The sequence below is a fragment of the Idiotropiscis lumnitzeri genome, chromosome 9 (assembly GCF_059441095.1).
Source record: "Idiotropiscis lumnitzeri isolate Australia: NSW breed Sydney's pygmy pipehorse chromosome 9, RoL_Ilum_1.0, whole genome shotgun sequence".
In the NCBI taxonomy this organism is placed as follows: domain Eukaryota; kingdom Metazoa; phylum Chordata; class Actinopteri; order Syngnathiformes; family Syngnathidae; genus Idiotropiscis; species Idiotropiscis lumnitzeri.
In genome coordinates, this window is record NC_142399.1 from 9,531,629 (window position 1) to 9,551,949 (window position 20,321).

The 20,321-nt window shown below is 41.7% G+C and overlaps 1 protein-coding gene across 1 annotated transcript in view; it reads left to right on the plus strand.

The window, feature by feature from the left end:
• The window catches only part of LOC148330157 (protein FAM53B-like), a 34,911-nt gene extending 23,144 nt beyond the window's left edge, over positions 1 to 11,767 (plus strand). Inside the window, exons 4-5 of the mRNA XM_088305214.1 lie at positions 1,130 to 1,977; positions 10,765 to 11,767. Coding sequence (XP_088161340.1) covers positions 1,130 to 1,977; positions 10,765 to 11,085 — 1,169 coding nt within the window. The 3' untranslated portion in view covers positions 11,086 to 11,767. The remainder of the gene's footprint in view (positions 1 to 1,129; positions 1,978 to 10,764) is intronic.
• The last annotated feature ends 8,554 nt before the right edge of the window (positions 11,768 to 20,321 follow it).

Consider the following 20,321-nt stretch of genomic DNA (forward strand, 5'->3'; position numbering starts at 1 on the left):
CTCATGATCAGCGTGCACCTGCTCTGTTACATTGCACATTACGCTCTCCCGGGAGGTTCACAAACAATACACTTCCTTCAATAAAAATACTCCCAATGTGTCTCTTCTTCTTTTTCTTTGCTGGTGTTGACATTTAGAGGAGTGTGGCGAGGGCTTTGCAATGTGTGCCTCGTCCATTCATGCGTCACAAGACACTTTTGAAGTTGGTCTCTTTTGTTGAGTTGTTTTCATGGCATTCCTGTCAGGTCATTGCTGCATTTAAATGGTCTGCCCAAAAGAAACCACTTACGTGCCAGTTTTGGCGAACATGATCCAAAATGGACGTGATTCGAGTGAGAAAAGACACAAGCAGCTTGACACTGAAGACCAGTGGTTCTCAAACCTTCTGTAATTACAAATTAAAAAAAAAAAGTTTTTAACTAGATTAAATGCAAATGTATTGTAGTAAAAGGTTAAATACAGCCTGTGTACTTTGTGAATCACTGCGACTATATATGATCGCACTCATTGAACCATGTTGGCCTAAATATTAGATTAGTAAGCGTGATGTGTTTTACATGCTTATTGTTATCATGAATGAGGTCTTGTGGGTTCAGATGACTATTGCTGTTGTCGGAAAGTTCTGGTTGAAATTATTTGTTGGGGCTGTCGCAAATCAGGAAACCAAGTCTTGTCTGGGTCAGATAAATATAGAAAATGGATGGAAGAAGGCGGGATGATTGTAGATGGCCTTTCCCTGCTATAACGCTTTTCCACCTTTTAAGGCACTCAAAGCGCTTTCACATTGATTGATGAGTTTGGGTGAGAGGGAAGAAAAATATTCACGCAAAGCTAGATTGAGTCAAATTGCTCCAGCACGGAGTTGTTCTTCTTGGCCAGGAACTGTCAGATGCTCAGGGTATTGTGAACAGGAGCGTTGTAATCTTGAAGAAGCCACAAGTCAAAACACTCGCAACTCTGTAGACATGCTGGTTGAAGTATATATTTTGCAACATCAATCCTGCAACATTTTTACACGCCTCATAAAATTTGACAAAGAGCGTGTTGTGTCATCACCAACAAGTGTGTTTAGAATATTTTGGATGTTGTGTTAACCTACCCTAAGAGTCCATGTTTTCCATTTTTGTAGATGCAGACAGATGGCTGAATCCAGGGCGAAGCTTCCAGTCAGGTACCAGCCTGGAGAGCTTGTGGGATACGATGCCCGAGCCAGGAGAACGCCCCTTGGCCAAGGAACCGGGCGCCGCCACGGCCATCACCAGCCTGATCAAAGATCTCAGCCTGGGTGATGCCGCCTTGACCCAAGCGCACCCCTCTGCTCCGACCACTTCGCACTACACCACTATCACCACAGGCCAGGCGCCCTCGGCGCCCCCCAGCAAGCGGCAGTGTCGCTCTTTGTCCTTGTCCGACGAATTTGGCGGCTTTCGCTCATCGTGGCGGCCTCAGGGCTCCCGAGTGTGGACGGCGGTGGAGAAGCGTAGGTGCTACAGCGGGGGGAGCGTACGCGCCGGTGGGGGGTTCTCCGTTGGTCACTGCCTCGCCATGCAGCGTAGCTCCAGCTTCAGTTTTCCTTCTCGCGCCAGCATCTCCACTGATGGACCTTTGGACCTGCCCTTCTTCAACCAGCGACTGCCTGCCTACCCTCACTTCACTGCCTCTCCCATGTCCCCCACTACTCCTTCCTCGCAAGCCCCCCGGTCCTACTGTGGCCACTTCCTGCGGCCTCTCTCCCTCTCCCACGAGCAGATCAGCCTGCCCGAACTCCAGAGGGAAGAAGCTTCGGAGGCCAGCTCTCCGGATTCCACCCCGGAACTGGGACGCCGGTCCGGCCAGAGGGGCGATGGGAAAGGCTGCCTGTCTCGGAGCAAGTCGCAGCCCTGCGTGCTGAACGACAAAAAGATCGGGATGAAGCGGCGGCGACCCGAGGAATCCCAGGAGCAGAGGCCCTCTCTGGACTTGGCAAAGATGACTCAGGTGAGCTGGAATTGCTTGACATGCACAGACAAAACGCACACAGGAAAACATTTGCCGAGGTCTCATGGTGAAAGTATTTCAGCAGCAGGCTGGATTTACACCACATTGTTTAGGTGACAGGGTCAGAGTTCCAATCTGCGTGTTCTTCCTGTGCTGGCTTTCCCACATCCCAAAAGCATATGTTTGCTTCACTGAAGACAGTAAATCAGGGCTGTCCAAATTTTTTTCACCAGGGGGCCACATCTAGATAAATGGAAGGAATAGGGGGTGCACACTTTAGTTTGCTAAAACCAACTCAGTATGAACTCGGTCAGCCCCACGCTAAGTGATTAAACATGTTAAAAGGGAAACAACAAAATGTCATCTTGGTGTTATCACGGATAAAAAACGGAAAGTTAGTGCAAGTATTGGTGTGATGTTGTGACTTCTGGCTTGGCCCATCAAAGGTTGTCACAGCAAGTCACTTGCATGATTTGTTTGACACATTTATTTATTTATTTACAACAAATACCTTTCATGGCAATTTTTTTAAACTTGTGCATGGAACTGGCAGGGACTGGGGATTGGGCCATTGGTCAGGAATGTAACCCATGACTGTTGGTGTTGTTAGTGTGCTATTTAACTCACTGCCAGTGACATATTTTTGTCTTTTAAGAATCCAGACATTCGATGTTAGATATGCATTTATTTATTTATTTTTATCTATTTATCTCATGGTAGGGTAAAGGAGGGTCTGACAAAGGGTAGAAGTGAATTATTATTTTTAACTCGTTCACTACCAGCCAAGTAAAATAAAATTGGATATTTTACGTCTTTAGCCGTCAATGACAGTAAAAATATTTTTTCTTGTGACATTGAACTCTTGTTGCATGTCATAAAGCGAGACGTGTCTATGATGAATCGTGCCCGTTAGCTCTCATTTGTTTTGACATTTTTGGACATTTTTTCTTTACCAAGATGGAGCTTCACTTTGAGTCACTGCTGCCCTTGCCTGAGGTACCGCCGGTATGAATCTTTACTTGAGGCGATTGGAAATAACCCAAGCTAAGGAGGCTAACTGCTATTGTTGGCTCTTATTATCGTACTCTCTGGAGCGTAATGCTGTGCTACCTTAATTAATGGACATTTCAAGGCTTGTAGTTGGGCGACTACAAGAAGCCGAAAACACCAATAGTATTAAGTCAAGCATTAAACGTCGATGCGTAGTGATAAAGTCAACACCTCCTTTCAATCACTTGAATCTTTTAATCTAGTCTGAAGGTTGCCTTGCACATGGGAATGCAGGCTTTGCGCAAGAAAAAAAAACAATCAGCTTTAGTCACTAAATGAATTTGAACAGTATGAATTTTCTGGTTAACCATCTGAAGTGTTGTGTTAAGTATCCGAGGGAGGGAGTGGTGCTCACTCACGAAACATGCCTCATGTTCAGTCATGCCGCCTAACGCCACACACTCCAAAAGAACCAGGCTCGGGTGAACATTTCATGGAGTCTGTTGGGTAATTGCAAAAGGTTGGGCCCCCTCGACATCCATGACTCCCACCCTCGTACTTGTCATTTCCTGCACCAATCTGGCTTTTATCACAGAGCCACAGCGGCCAAATAGAAAAAGAAGTGATTGTGCACAGAAAGCCACGACGAGACCCAACATACGTTATGCTTGGCCCCGGCAATCAGCGATTGTAAACGAGCCCTGGCTACACAAATTGAAGCATTCAATTCTTTTAATGGTATGCACTCTTTGATGCAGGGAGATATTCATCTGGAACAACATCCTAGTAAACTGTTGAAAGATGTCGTACACCATGAAGAAAATTGCTGTGCAATGTCTATAAGTGACTGACCGCGTGGGTTTTCCGAGACGTGGAGCCGTCATTAGGCCAATTTTATTTTGCTTTGATTTGAGAGCATAGAATTGAGATACGAACGAGTTATGGTGGTATTGGACTCAATTCATGTTTATTTCCACTCTCAGTTGAAGTGTACTTTGACAGTACACTAAAAAACAAAGCAGAGTTATATATATTTTTTAAATCGGGCAATTAATCTACTATCGTAATTTTACTCTCCCAAATATTGGAATCCGCATCAGCCTACAAAAAAAATCCGTAATCGGTCGGATCTGGCTACAAGCCGTTAAGTTAAGATAACAGTACTCACAGTCATATATTCTTTATCTTCTGCGAAAAACGACTAATATTAGTGTCCTACTGCTGCGCTGCGAGGAGTTGAGACGTCTCAATGACATAGGACGACTCGTGAAAATCTCCCATGACACCCACCAGTCAAGGTGTCACTGTTTTAGGAATAGGACCCTCCCCCCCTCTAGGGGAAGTCATGTAGTATGTGCCCCACTCGTCTAAACACGATATTTTGATTAATATCGTGTTTCTGTGATATGAATGAAACAGCACAGCAATCACAGTGCTTAACTGCTCAGCTTGCGAACGTCACGTGACCAAACCCAGAAAACAGGTGAGTCGTCATTAACTGAGCACTTGGGCACTGTGTTGTCATTTTCAGTCGACATCAAGTGGCAGCACAAGGCAAAATGGCAGCCATCTAAAATGGATGAAAACGGGTGGATTAGTGGGGTCGCATGGAACATTTGTAAAAAAAAAATGTTTTACGTCTTCCCCTTTAAACAATCAAATTTCAAATTCATTCAGATGTTTTCCAGAAGGTTCACTGCAGTCCTTCATACTGGAATACTGTCTGTTGTCTGTAATAGAAAGTGACACCATCTTACTCCGATACCCTCCCCCTTTCCTTTTTCCTAAAGATTTGTGTCACCCTCAGTACAGGCCAAGTGAGAGTTGGACGCTCGGTGTTTCCTCTAATCGTGCCAGCTGCTAGGCGGGGAATAAACCGAGCCCCGAAGACAAACGCGCTCGTCACGTTGACGTTACCTCGGCTCGCAGGAATGCTCCTGCATCACATACTCAGCCCGTGCTTTCAAAGTGGTCTTGGGGATTAACAGACGGACACGTTGGCTCCGTTCTCGTATGAAAGGAGGTGGCTTGGGTTTCTGTCGTTAGTTTTTTTCTTTTTAAACAAATCTTTTTATTCGAATTTTGAACCTTATGAAATATATTCTGCACATTGTGCATTTGTAAACGACATCAAATTTCAAATTTGTCCGGTTGGCTTTTTCATACACTCATATCAAAAATAGTGCACTTCTGGATGAAATATAATTCTGTCTAAATATTGCTTGAGGGGCTGCAAAAATTTGTGAAAAACACTATTAGAGACAGAGAGTCAAATCTTTTCCAGTTTTACGTGATTTAAGTTCGTTTGTCAACGCTGCAGTTTTCAAAACGTGATACTAATGCAACTCATGGCTCCCTCTAGTGGTACGCAAAAGGATGACTTATTTAAATCTTCAAACTGTGCATTATATTAATGGTAAATGTACTGTCACTGAATGGATACTTTTTTTTGTTTTCAAACATTTATTTTTCCATTTTGTAAATTTAACTTGTAGGCTATAGATTTATATTGGATAGTTAACTTGGTCAAAACATTTTTGCAAATTTCTTTTAAATTAGAGATGCCAGTTAACTTTTCTCAATGAATTTTTGAATAGTGAATCTGCCCTCATATTTTCTCTAACATATCGGGTTTTAATAATAATATTAATACAAATAATAATGCAATCTATTTTTTAATTATGTAATTATGGGTTAAGGACCTGGTTCAACGTTTGGAATTTTTTTCTGAAACGGTATAGCTATTAATTACAAAGCGAAGTAAAATCCATATTGCACAAATTATGAAAATACCTGCAAAGGCTGATGTAGAAAAAAATAAAGACATTTCTTTTAAGTGAGCACCCATTTAATTTATGTTACCTACAAAACAATCCTATTTTAACGTTGGTCATTATGGTGGTGCTTGCGAATCAAGTATTTTTTTTAGGGCGGGACCAATATTTCAATTGGAAGCTCAGCATGTGGACTTTGACTAGGGTGAGATGAACCGAGCAGCTTCCCAAAGATTCCTGCTGACATTCACTTGTAGATTAACAAGGCACTTACTCATTTTACTACCAAACTATCTGTTGGGATTTTTTTTACTACCTCTGTACACCCTCATGAACTTGCCCTGGATTTTATAGGTGTGTTGATGTAAAATGAGTTGCTAAAAAGGTGCAATGGGGGAACACTGTGGGACAGAACTAATAAAAGAAAGTCAAAATATTGGGAGAAAAAAAAGTCACATTTGTGGAAATAAAGGGTATTATTATGACCCAAAACATTTTAATTTTGCGATTAAAAATGTAAAAAAAAAAAAAAAAGCCCTTTGAGTGAGTGAGAGTGAGATAGATTTTATTCTAGTAGCTTTCCGACTTTATTCTTGTGTAAAACGTTTGGATAACATGACAGCATTTCTCGAAGCAAAATCATATTTATTCTTAGTTTAACTTTACCTGTGAAAATGTTATCATTAAGACTTTGTTGTTGTAATATTACGACAGTCTTACTTTTTTTTTTTTGCTTATATAGAAATTCATAAGCATTACGTAAATCATTTTTCTTTTCAGTTCCTGTGTCGACACACCCATATGAGTAAAAGTGTTTGGAAAAAGGACTGCGTTTCAAAGAGAGGGGGGCGGGATCTGTAAGGACATTTTTGATGAGCTATAATAATGAGCTCAAAGTTGGTGAGAGTAGTTGTCATCTTGCGACATCAAAGTGGTTGAGACGCACGTTTGTCGTTGCGAAGGTTTGTGGATATTTGTGTGTGCGCGAGGTTGACGAGGGTCAGCACATAACAAGTCCCCAGTGTCTGCTGTCAGCGCAATGCGCAGTAATGTGGCCTTTAGTTTCCTGCTGCACGTCACTGACGGCGGCTGTGAATTCTGGGAGTTCATGACATGCTAATCAATGATCGCTCCGCCACCGTGGGTATTTACGCACGACCCCCACCGCCCACCTCCCAATCTCCAAAACAAATTCCTTGAATAATTTTGCGAGCTGTCCGCCGCGTTGTTTGCACGCCTGGCGGTTTCCCTTGCACCTTGGCCGGCCGCTGTGTTTTTTCCTCCTTTGGAGCGGCTGTGGAAAGTCGTCAGACGGAGGCTGAGCTTTATCGCCAAATTCGAGGCCACACGTTCAATAAAATGTCAACGCAGCTTTTGCGGAAGGGGAGGCCTGCCGGGTGTGATTTGCTGCCACATTCAAGTGATTTAAGTGGAGGAGTGATAGGGGTGATCTTATTTAGGTGAGGAAGCTGCTTATTGCTGCTCGCCATTGCAGAGGTTCTCAAACTGGGTTCCGGGGACACCAGATGTCCGCAAGACGTAACTTGGGGGGCCACAAAATAATTTGCAATAAATTGCCATATAATTTTTTTTTTAAGTGTATAACTGACGCAGACTCTGAATAGATTTCTACTTGTACTGTAATTGCCTATAGAAGCCGGCAGCAAATTACTACTTTTGTCTAAATGAAGCTCCTCAACACACTTCAGCAGGTGGTTGCAACCAAGATGCCACTGTGCGTCAAAGCAAAGCTGTCATTTGTTTTGGCCTGATAACGAAAACTTTTTCAGTGGAGATTTGGCAATCCGTGAATATCATATACAAGAGTTTGGATTTTGGAGCTGCCCAGATTTTGACTGAAGGTTGAAAGTCAGACAAGTTTAGGCATTTGACTCTGAAAGTAGCATATTAGCAGTGTATGTGTCAGGTACGACAGCGCTTGTTGTTGCTAGAGGTATCACTATTCTGCTTGATTTTTCTTTTCACCAGAGGCAATTATTTTCTACTTTTTTGCTCATTTGTTTTCCAAGCAATTAATGCTTGCCTAAATGCTTGAACTCCTGCTCTATTAATATGCCACCCTACGCTCCCCCCCTCACCATGGCCCTTCATTCCTAACATGGCGCACATGGCGAGCATAGTTGAGCAGCAACGTGGGAACACGACGGTGACGTGACGTGACTCACCGTGTCAATGCGTTATCTTATTAAATAACAGTCTGTGCTCTGTTCTTCCTAAACTCTCTTGCTTATCTGCATCGTGGCCTCGGTACAGCGCAGATGAATGATTGATGCCGAGGTGCACTGGTGTGTCGTCTGCTTGTCAGGGATGAATGCAAGATTCCTTCCTGGCACGTCTTTTTGTTTTACACGCCTTGCTTGTGCTTTCCCTCAGTGTTGTCGACTGACCTCATTTCAAGACATTTTCATTCCATTTTGCTGATCTCAAATGGCCTCTGTTGACATTTCTTTGCACTTTCACTTCATAGGTGAGCCGTTGTCATTGTGTTTGTTTTAGTGCCTCTTTATGGCAGTTTTGAAACTTCGAACACACCTACAATTTAATATTAGATCTTCTCTCAGGCACAATGCAGAGCTGTTTAAGTCCTGTCAACAGCATTGTGTGACGCAAACCCCAAGCCAGCAAACTGCCTTGCTGAGGTTGTGTTAGTGTAGAGCAGAGGTCACCAACGTGGTGTCTGTTTCTGTCTCCACCAGAAATTTTTGTGGTCAACTTAGACGTCACCCGCCCCCCCGCCTTAATAATAACACAATAATATTATTATGATAAAACTTAATTTGAGCAAATTTCTTTTATTTCAGAAGTATGTATCAAACTGGTAGCCGTTTGCACGAGACAGGAAGTAGATCTGTTTGTCTGTTCAATTACTTGGGGGGACATCATCTCATGCTTGTAATGCTAGCTAGCTTGTCTCAAGTATACAATTAATTTTATTTTCTAAATTTACACCAATGCATGATTTAAAATAGAGCAGCACAAACACAATTTTGATGCAGCTCACGAGTAAATATGTGAAATGTATTTTTCCATAGCAACACACACAAAGACAAATTTCCAACAGTTTCACTGGTCATCTTACTTTTTACAACAGGCCCGAGTTACACATTTGGTGCCCACGGGCGATCCCTTTTAGAGGCTCTTGTACACCCTGGACTGATTTTAGTTTTCAATGAACCTAATGCAGACTACTATTTTAAAATCACATTTACATTTTTTTGTTAGCCTAATCTGTGGGTGACCCGGTCCATCAGCCCAATTTGAGTCAAACACACACATGCACACACATTATTATTTAAAAAAAAAACAACAAAAACATTTACCAGCTTGTAAATGACTGGAGTGGTTGAAGCATGTGAAATAATGATTGTGTGCAAATGTGTGGTATACTCTTGAAGTGCATCTTTGGGTGTATTCCATGTGGTGGTGTTGGTATGAAAAGCTTGGCACAATACAGAAATGTAACCCCGCTTCTAGCAGACCCTCCCAAATCCCAGACTGTCCCCAGTGGGTTTCTTGGAAAGCACATAGTGACAAAGCAGCGCCCAAGCTCCCTCCCCACTTCTAACCCTCCTCCTCTGCTGGGATAATTAGTAGTCAAGTAATACCAGGGGAACCGAACACAGCGAGGGCGCAGAAATCCCCCTTTTCCCATTCTGGTGACAGACAGCGAAGGCCTCCCACTACTCTCGTTATCACCTGAAGTATTCGCTTTTGTTTGCGAGTCCACTAGCGAGAGACTCCTGGTGCATGGCAACGGGGAAGTTGTTCCGTATTCAAGTGAAAAAAAAAAAAAAAACTAAAACTAATTTCTATTCATCCCCGCGCCTCCAAACATCTGCTGCTCCACAGATTATTAACCCCGTCACTGCACTGCATTACAACTGTATTAGTCTCACTTTGAGACTTCTTGCTTCGTTGGTTATGTGCTTTAGAAAAAAGCAAACATTTACATCCTTTTTCTTGTAACATTTTAACTTTTTTTCTGGAAACATTCTCTCCTCTCAGTGGCACAATGAATAGATATTAAAGTCCGTCAACCACATCCCCTATATTTTCATTACTATAATCTTCATGAATCTTGGGATGTTTTTTTTGCCCGTCACCGCACTGCCCATTTTTCTTGCTTATGTCAAAAGAGGAGCTCGGTGTTCATATAGTATCAAGGTAACTTGGGATAGAACTTGTTGTCGAGTCCTGTTAGCGAGTCGCCTTGACATAGGAGAAACAGAATACGGTTTGCGGTTTTCTGCGACTTCACCGTTTTGCTTTCAGTGAAGACGGGCCATGGCTTTGCACGTGTGCTCACATGTGCAATAAATGTTTCAATGAAACACAAGATACAGCTTTAAGCGAAACCTAATCTCAAAACCTCAACATGAAAATTCCCCCAAATAGAAGTAATAGCATACCACAACCTTCCAGAGGTGGCTATAGAACTCACTTTCTATACTTCAGTAGAAGTACAAATAGTTGTGTATGTAGTTTCAATTTTTTTTTCTTTCATTTTTACTTTAGTGCTAAGTAAAAGGTATGCCTCCTGGTTCACATTCCTCCGTGTCACTGCTCAACCAGTTTTTTTCCACCTTACAGGTCACCAAAATATCAATCAATCAATCTCAACTGCGGTTTACTTTACATCACTCTACTTACATCTTTTTATGTGGCGTCATTATCCACGGAATTTGAAAAAGTAACGAACGATTAAGGAGTACAAATAACATACCCAAATAAAATGGCGTCGCAGTAAAACGTCAAGTAATGTTCAGTTGCATTGCGTCACCTTAAATGCAAAAAAATAAAACATCTTTGCCGGACATTCCGTATAAAATACTTGCTCAGGTCTTTGCACCATTTGGAAATAACTAACATAATTTGGAAAAAATTAATTGCTGTGAATACTTTTCGGATTGCTAATTGCGCGCGCACACTGAATTTGATTACATCCTACCACTGCTACTTGCACACACTCATATTAATATCGTTCCCTCTCTTTTCTTTACAGCAACTCCAGACTTTCCAGAGCTTGAGTTGCCCCGGCTTCTCCTTCTTTGACAGCTGCCAATCCAGCCTGCCCCCGTCGAGCCAACGGCAATCAGAATTCACCGCCGTGTCTGAGCTGGGACTGGAACCCCGGCAGGAGGCAATTAGAGATGGCGAGGATTCGTCCGACGAAGAATTGGACAGCGACTCGGCGTGTAGTGTGGGCTCCAGATCCGGTTCGCCGCGGGGAAAAATGGCCCTCTGGAAGGGCGACCGTGGCTCAACCAGGGACATTTTTCAGCTCGGAGGAGAACTGGACTTAGAGCAGATTGAGAGAAATTGAAGCAGATATTCATGACGTTGACAAATGGAAGAGTTAAAGGAATGTCTCGACTTAGTTGAAAGGGAAAGACGGACTATCACAAAGGACGTGGAGGACACATTCGCCTTGAACATTGGGACTATTTTGAACTTTTATTTTTGTTTTTTGCTCAGGAGTGTAAAAGTGAGGGGTTAGTAGTCTTAAAATAAAACACTGATCCGCCACTGTCTTCCCATCTGGTGAACTTTCCGAAGATGGCTTAGCTTAGCATTTCTTTCCTCGAAATAAACGCAGGGACGATTATGTATGCTAGGACACACACAACTCTGCCTTTCCTGAATGTAGGCTCAATAAGCTTTAAGACATGGGCTGCATTTACATGAATGCTTACACGTTGATTCATAGCACAGACTTCCAACCAATAGTTTTACGGACTATAATAAAAAGACTATTCTCTAAACTAAACTGGTTCTTTTTGTCCGTGTAAACACAGCCATTGACTTCCTTCCTCCTCAGCCCTTTTTCGTAGTTTCTTTATATGCAAATTGTATATTTGAATTAAACCCTTAAATGGTTCGTTCTGATATCAATGTTTATTTTTCTATTCCTATGTTTTTTGTTTTTTAATGGAGCTGTACGTATGCGGAGCGAGCGCGTGAGGAGGGAGCTTCTTAGACGTGGAAATAAACCTCCATTTGCCACAGATTGTCTTGTTTCATTTCCTCGGCTAAATGAAAGGGAATGCGTACCGCAAAGAGTCAGGAGTGTTTTTTGTGAGTTGCATATTAGAAATAAACGCAAGAATGACAAGTGAGCGTGAGCGTGACACTGACAGTTTGAATGATAACGGATGATTAGAAAAACTAACCACTCCAAGGTTTAGGAAAGTCTCCATAAGCAAGAACAAAGCATTCATCTGCAGGAAAAATAAACACATTTGCAGGCTGAAAAGTGCATGCCAAACCTCTAAATGGGATTACAGTATATTCCTAAACTCTAAGCACATTTTTGTCCAACAATAATGAATGTTGCGCATGATTTTTTAACTTCCTGTTATGAGCAACATGTAGCCAGCCATATTACTATTATTTTAGGTGTATAAGAAAAATACACAAGATTACGGGAATTAAATTGCACAGTTGTTCAAAATGGGATTGGGTAAAAAAAACGCGAATAATGGTGGACAGCTTCCGGAAGAAAATCCCGAACTGTGAATAATGGTCCACTGAATTTCTGAAATTCAATTGTTAAAATTGATTCACTCATAAACTTTTATTTTAATATCATAGTGTTGTTACCTTAGTGTGGTGAAATACAACTTTCTTCTTCAAAGATTGCCAGTTTTCATCCCAACAAAATAAATCAAAGATTATCTTTGTTGAAAAAAAAAAAAGGGGGCACGTGTGTCACTTCATGGACACGTTCCGGTCGTATTGCAAGTGACATATTTTTGGAAACGTGAGTGACTACAAAAAACCCCCAATATGATTTAACCCCAAAAATCTGAATCGCAGTATAAATGCTGCCTTAAAGTGTACACATGGTAGTTCTGTTCAATTGGGCCCTTGGACTCGAAAAATTTGTGAACGCCTGCTCGAATATACGATCACATATCACAACCACACTCGGCCAAGTATTTTTTGGGCTTTCTTATCCCATGTCTCTCAAGTCTCTCCAAAAAGCTGCCACTTTGTAAAACATTTTCTTCTATCGGCTCTTTTTATGTTGCATTAAAGGCTTTGCATCGCCCTTATCAAAAGGCACCGTGAGGGGGGTAGGCTGTTTGCAGATTGTTTTTCCGACACGGGAGGAAAATCCCCGGCAGCGCCAGAGTGTTTATATCCAAAAACAGGATGTCCCGGAGCAGCGGCGGCCTTTCCTTCGACGGCGGGCCTTGAAGGAAGGTGAACTCTGACATCGGCAAGCAAAGAGGTGTTGTCTTACACAAACACACACCCCTGACACATTGACAAAATACTGTCGCCTGGCCTGGAAAATTTTAAGCAGCAACGGGTCGTCGGCTTGCTTGTGTAAATAATAAGAGTGGTAAAAGCAGAAGTACTGATTTGACTTGCAAAAGTAAACGCAAAAATGTGCAAAAAAAAAATTTTTTTACTGTCAATTCCATTCAGCGATATGAAAACTCAACACTCCCCTGTGCCGGGGTTTTGTGATATAATAAAAGAAAAAGGCAATTAACGTTTTCCACCATTAATTTAACTGTACAACCTAATTAAAAAAAACTTGGAGAAGTAAAAATAACTGTACAACTACAAGTATGCACACTCTCTAACTAAAAATGTGGCTGTGCTCAGAATGAACCGATCACATTCAAACTCTTGTTAAATGGAAGTAGCACACTTGCCACTGTTTAAAGTGCATTTCAGATGTTCTATCAGGCTTTTCCTGATGTGTTTTTCTTGCTTTCTAGCAGAAGCATAAAGACTGCTATCCTGAGCTGTTCATAATTCCTCTCATCCTCGTCAATCCCAATTCCAGTTGAAGAGAAGTCTCAAAACATCAGCTCTTCTTTAGGAGATGAGCAGTGAATTGTTGACCTTTTTGTCAACCTTGATGTCATCAGACTATAGCAAAATCTCACAAACGTGGCAACATTTTGACCTGAATTCCGAATAGATATGTTTACTGTGCAACTGGGACGTCAGTTAAGGTGAGGAGGATTGTAAACAATTGCAAATAACAGTTAAGTGCCAGCACAAAAACCTTCAGAATTCAGCTCAAATCCAAAAAACACAAAAAACGTACTCAAACTTCATTTGGGATCAATATATGAACTGGATTGTAAATCAAGGTAACACTGTACACGAAAGAACAGTAACCAAGTATTTCTACTCCATTACTTCCCACCACTAGCGGCCATCAATAGCTGTACAGTCGCCAGCTTATCCCAAAGGTCAGTAGAGCATGCACGCACGTACACACACACACACACACACACACACACACGCACATTTCCTCTCTGGCAGGAAATGAGCAACCAAGCAAGCCAGGGCGCTAATATCTGAGGCAAAACTGCTATAAATAGGGAGCATTGTAGCAAGCCAACGTAGACAGGAAAGGCTATGTTACACAAATCAACAGCGGCCTGGACGGCCTCGATTACATGCCGGCAAACATTGTCTGTGTTTTCAAAGCAAACTCTCTTTCACTTTGTCAGCGAAAAAAGTACAGCGACTTCCCTTCAGGGACTTGAGACAAGGTTAACGCTGTGACGTCATTTTCTGTCAGTCTGCCTTTTAAGGCGCTGCGTGGCGTCAGAATGATCCTCTTGAGAGTAGAGTCTCTTGTTTTGAGGAGTTCTAAGAGACAACTTATACTGTGTAAACACACTACTATACATTCATGGGAGGAAGTCACACACAGTTATGTCTTCTGTCTATAACTCAAATCAACTTGAACCATTGAAATTAATGGAATTGCCATTAATCCGCTCCAGCCCCCCCCAAAAAAACACGCCAAGGTTTTTGTTGTATTTCCAATAAAGAAGAATAGCAATGTATTGTAAAATGCAAAAACATACTAAAACATTATAAAACAGAATGTAAAGAAATAAAGTCAACTCATTTGCCACTTAATATGTAGCAGTAGCTGTACTACATTCTACATCTACAGAGGTTTTTTTTTTTTTAATTGGTCCCTTATTAAAATAATGACCTGTCATTTTTGTCAGAGTACAAAAAAACTGAACCGAATAATGATAATATCAATTTCAGAGGAATATTTGAATAATCTGTTCAACTAAGGGTGTAGCTGATTTGAGCAGAGGTGGCCAGCAAAAAAGTTTAAGGCAAAAAATATTTTCGTCAAAATACTGCCTATACGATACTGCCTTCTCAATTAAATGCATTCCCAACATTTAGCTCAGTCAAGTTAATATAGCTTATCTGTCGTTGTAGGTTTTACTGTGACGGATGAAGTTTGATGTCATAGTGGTCTCTTATCTTGCAAATATAAAAGTTTGCACTTTTGTTTTACACATCATAATCCTTTAATCTGTCATCATCTTGAGACGTCCCTCCATAATACGTGCTTCATGACGCGGCCTCTTCACTCCGCATAAAAGCAAACTGTTGGATTGCCGACAAAAAGTGCCTACGCTGAACATAGTAGTGTAGTAGTAAGTGTACAAAAATGCCTTCTAAACACATTCCCCATCGTCCACCCTTGTTGTTTTCGCTGCCAAGTAAACACGCGTGTTTTTCATTTTCACACACACGACTGTTTTCATGCATTTACACGGAAACACTAAAAGCCTTTTTTTTTTTCAACAACTTCCACTTCAAGACATATTTTTCAGCTCCAGATTGTGGTTGTTGTCTCATAGAATGGCCAAAATAGCTGTTTTTGTCTCCCAGTTTCAGATAAAAATGCCATCAATCATTTAAACGAGAGATGGGAAACAGAATCTTGAAAGTAGAAAAAGTCAACTATTTATTAGTGGAACAAACATTTTTTTTTTCTAAATATTTCATGGTCATGGGTAATCTGTAGCCTCTCCCAGCTGACTTTAGACAAGAGCCGGGGAACTCCCTTTCATTTCAGTAATTATGCCAAAATGGGGGTCAGCACAGTGGACTACTGGTTGGCATGTCTGCCTCACACTGAGTTGAGTTTGAATCTCAGCATGTGCCTTCCTGTGTGGAGTTTGCATGTTGTCATCGTTTTGTGCCATTTTCTCACGTTCATTTGAGTATGAACAGTTGAATGTACTCTGCCTCTTGCCCTAAATCAGCTGGGTTAAGCTCCATCTGACCCATGACCTTAATGAATAGAAAATGGATGGTTGACGTTCAGCACGGTTGTTTGCTAGTTTGGGTTTTGCATCGTTGTGGTTGAGGACTTAATTATGTGGTTGTGAGAAGTGTGACTATTAAAGTCAGTGTGTATCCAACCAATTCTACTTTGAATCAGCTGTTCACTGATTCATGAATTATTTTAAAAATCCTCTTTCTGATAAAGGAAATAAAAACAAGTGAGTGATTCAGCCAAGCGAACAATTAAAGGACCTGCAGGTGGCTGATGACCATTCCAGGGAGCACCCTGCCCAAAGTCAGGCACCAGGTCAACCCTCATGAGGACAAGTGCTACAAAAAATGATGGATGGATGAGGTCGAGGACTGTGATTAACTACTTCGGGTTTTATGTTGCATAAATGCAGTTTACAGCAATTAAACACATATTCATTATGCTTGTGAGAGGAGCTATCAAAGTGGCTTTAAATCCAAAAAACTGTACTCTGTCGGCCGGAATAGGCTCCAGTTTTCTTGTGACCCAAATGAGGACAAGTATTACAGAAAAATGGTTGGATGGCTGATTAAAATGTTTTGCAGAGGGGAACATTGTGAGCTTCTTAGTCACCGTCCGGGACAGCTGGCTGGTCCCGCCTCGTCTCCACGTAGTAGGTGCTTATGAGATCTTGGACACTTAGCGCCGTCAAACAGGTGGTCGACAGTGTCGCATGTCACTGATTGACTATTCCCCACTCCAAGTTGACAGAGTGCAACCTGACACTTTGTCACCATGGCTCCCCGTGAATGCCATTCCCTCCCCTCTGGCCCGGCGTCGCAGTATGATTTACATCCTTTAAATGTGCCCTAATGCCGGCTTTTGTTCCGTGCCAGCCGCCCCGACAGTGGGAATCTCAGACCCACGCAGTATGAGGGGACATTTGCATGACAACAATTGAGGAACAACGTCAAAACGATCACATGGACTTCAGTCGACAATGAGGATAAGCGCCATAGAAAATGCAAGGGTAGTGGTTTGAAATTGAACGCGTCTGGTTATTTGGATTTTTAATTTATCAGCTATTAAACCATTGGTGACCAAAAATGATTCCAACTACGGGAAGCTGACCTTATTCTTTACTATGGCATAGCATGATTCTACTCTTCATCAAAATAGGAAGTCTAGGTCATTCACATAAAGAGACTTGGCCTACAACAAATAAATAAATAAATAAATAAAAAATACAGAGCCCAGGGGTGAATAGCTAAACTCTGCGAGCGTAATTAGCTAATGATGCCACAAGATGTTGGCAAAGCATTCATTTTCTGTGGGAAAACCTCGTACACTTACTTATCATAGTTTGGTGGCAACAAGATGGTGCAAAAGCAATATTAGACGGGGCTTTGGCCATGACCACAAATTAAGCAAATAGGAATGTTTGTTTGTTTTTTTATTGGTTCGCTGTTTTTTTTTAGCAAAAAGCAGAGGATAGGTTCCCCACTAACATCTGCAAGCATGCACGAGAACACTGTATACATTCACTGACTACTCTGTATTCAATATAAAATGTTTTGTATAAAAAAAAAAAAAGTGTCAAAACAACAACATGACCAGAAAGAGTTGCGTCACATAAATGAAGTTAACAGGAACACTTCATTATGTGTTCTAAGTGCTTGTGAGAGGACTTTGGAATTGCAATTAAGCAATTTATTCTTCTGTACATTTTTTTTCTATATGTGCCCTGCGACTGACCGCCGACCAGTCCTGCTTCTCAGAACTCTGAGGCAGACTCACGAACCACTGTTCCACCACATTTTTAATTTCCATGAATTAACATGGTCTGGATGCCGCATGTTCCAAAAGAGCACATTCTCCCCACCCCTCTTGACTTACGTTGTCAGTTAGGATTGAGTGTTTATGTTTATGGCAGTTGATAAACTTCACCTGAACACGACGTGACATTAACATGTGAGAGATATTCCTCGGGAGACCGAAACTTGGTTGTTGTAAATCAGCTTTATGAGGAGCAGATGGCTTGCATGTTTGCTGTTGATGTCCTGTGCTACTCATTCAAATCCAGTGTTTTTGTTAGTTTTTTTTGCACAGGCCTGACACTACTGCTCCTGCCAGGCCCACAAAGTGCTCTCCAATTACAGGAAAAAGGAGTGCCACAGGCCCACAGACGAGTCCATCTGCTGCCAAGCTTTTATTCCATTTTGGAAATGGGTTGCCATGCCTTCCAAACATTTCTCAGTCGACAGCAACCTAGTGTGTATGTGTATGTGTGTGTGTGTTATGAAACGGGGTTTTACATTGGATGAACACGTGTTGAGAGGAAACACACACACAGATATACTGGCACCGAGCAGCACACAATGCCCGCCTCAAATAGACGTGTTGTTTTTGGTTGGAGTCCATCCATCACATTGGTAAGATCTGGGTCGACGAACGCTGTCTATCCGAGGGCGGCCTCCCCTCCCTTTTTCCCTCCCCATCCAGCCATACTGGAAACGCAAGTCATATGCTCAAGACAATAACTGTGCGGGGAAAGGAAATATCCTTTTACAGTGTACTGTCTGAAGTAGGAAGGGTTCGGTGGTTGGACAACTTGGAACTTTAGCGAAACTTTCCAGGAAACTAGGATCCCAAATTAGGACAAGAATCCAGCAAATGAACAAAAAGTTTTGCGTGCGAATACTATTACAAATTGAAAGCGGTACGATTTTGAGGCACTAATACACTACATTTTTAACTGCAAACTGTGCCCTATGAAAAAAACATGACTGAACTATGAATCTAATGTATATATTTCCCAGTAGGATACAATTAACTTGAAACGGAACCTCCTGGAACGCCTATCCATAACACTGCCAATGTACTGTATGCGTGTATTGTATTTATGAGCATTTGAAGAGTGACCACATATGTGCAACCAAAGCCAAAATGGCTGAGTCAGGCCTCTGGAGATGTAATCAGAGTGAAATCAGAGATTACTCACAGGCATGGCAGCCATGATGAAGATGGAGGCGGACAGCTGTCTCCATACCTTTGACCCGCTTGCCTGTTCATGGTTGAATGGACTGACATGACTCCAACACCATGACCATCACCTGGGGAAAAACAAACATTATTTCAATTTGTATTTGTATACCGTAAGATTGGGTGCAAACAGAGCACTTGTAAAACCAAACACTCTGACTGAAACACTCACATTCCCACGTGTTGGTGAAACCTGGTAGGCAGATCTTATTGCCCGATTGCATTTCACTGTCTTCAGGGAGGTTTCACATAAGCTTGAATGACCTCGGCAACTGACTGTCGCTCACTGTCTAAGAAAAAAATCCCACCGACAAAGCCACAGGGATGACTTGTTTTCTCTATTAGTGGAGCTCAGAGATCAAACCAAACATGGCGAATCAGCATTTAGCTGTTCTGCTGCAACAGAACTTGAGTTGGCACCAAGTGTAAATGGCTTTAAATCCAGGTTAAAATATTTACTTCTACGAGAGGGAAACAATAATTTGAAAGATTTCAACTGGTAACGCAAGCCACGACTGTTCTGTAATGCCCTGCATGTGGAGGACAACCACAGTCAGCAATGTACTTTTAGCCTTTGAACGAACGGGACAGATAATGAAACAATGTAAAAAATGACAACTCTCTCAAGAAGCTGCTGTAGGCCGCAGCTCACACCCAGATACTGACACAGTAGCAAGGCAGTCATTAATTCAACACACTTTTGTGTTGATGGTGAGGTAACCTCAGGAGATTTGCATCGCGTGTGGATTCCGTATTGGACGCGAGGATAATTGTCAAAGGCGGCAGAGGCAAGTTGTTGGAGCGCGGGCGTGCACAGGAAAGGCGCCTGCCTCCGTCACACATCTGTAAACATGTGCAGACGAGAGGGCAGTGCTGAGAGATGTTATCGGCGCAGACATTAAGCTGCTGGCAAGAAAACCGGTGGACATGAAACTGATAACCAGATCCACATTAAATCCAAACCTCATCAAGTCGTGAATTTGCTTTGTAAACAAAAAAAAGAAATCAGAGTCATTTTTGTAATTATCAAAGCTATATGGAAGTGACAAAAAAAAGAGCCACATAACTCGTGGGAGGTTGAAATTTTTTTTAAGAAAAACTGAACAAGAATACAGGGAGGAGTAAAAAAAATTCAAATATTTTTGGCAGTCGAAGCAGAAACAAAAAAATGTGATGGCAACAGAATTCAAATAAAAATTAACTTGCTGCTGAAATATATCTGTTTTTCGTATTCTTAGGACTTACAAGAAACATTGAACCATGAACGATGATAAAATATATATCTTGACATTATTCAAACATTTTATAAGGGCAAAATTTAAAAGTGATTTACCTGTACAAATTGACAGCTGAACAGTTCCTGGAAGTGATCACGTTCAACTTCAGAACATTTTGTCTTCATAGAGTACATACAGCCACAGCATTATTAAGTAATACAATCTTTCTTAAATTAAAGACGTCTATAAACG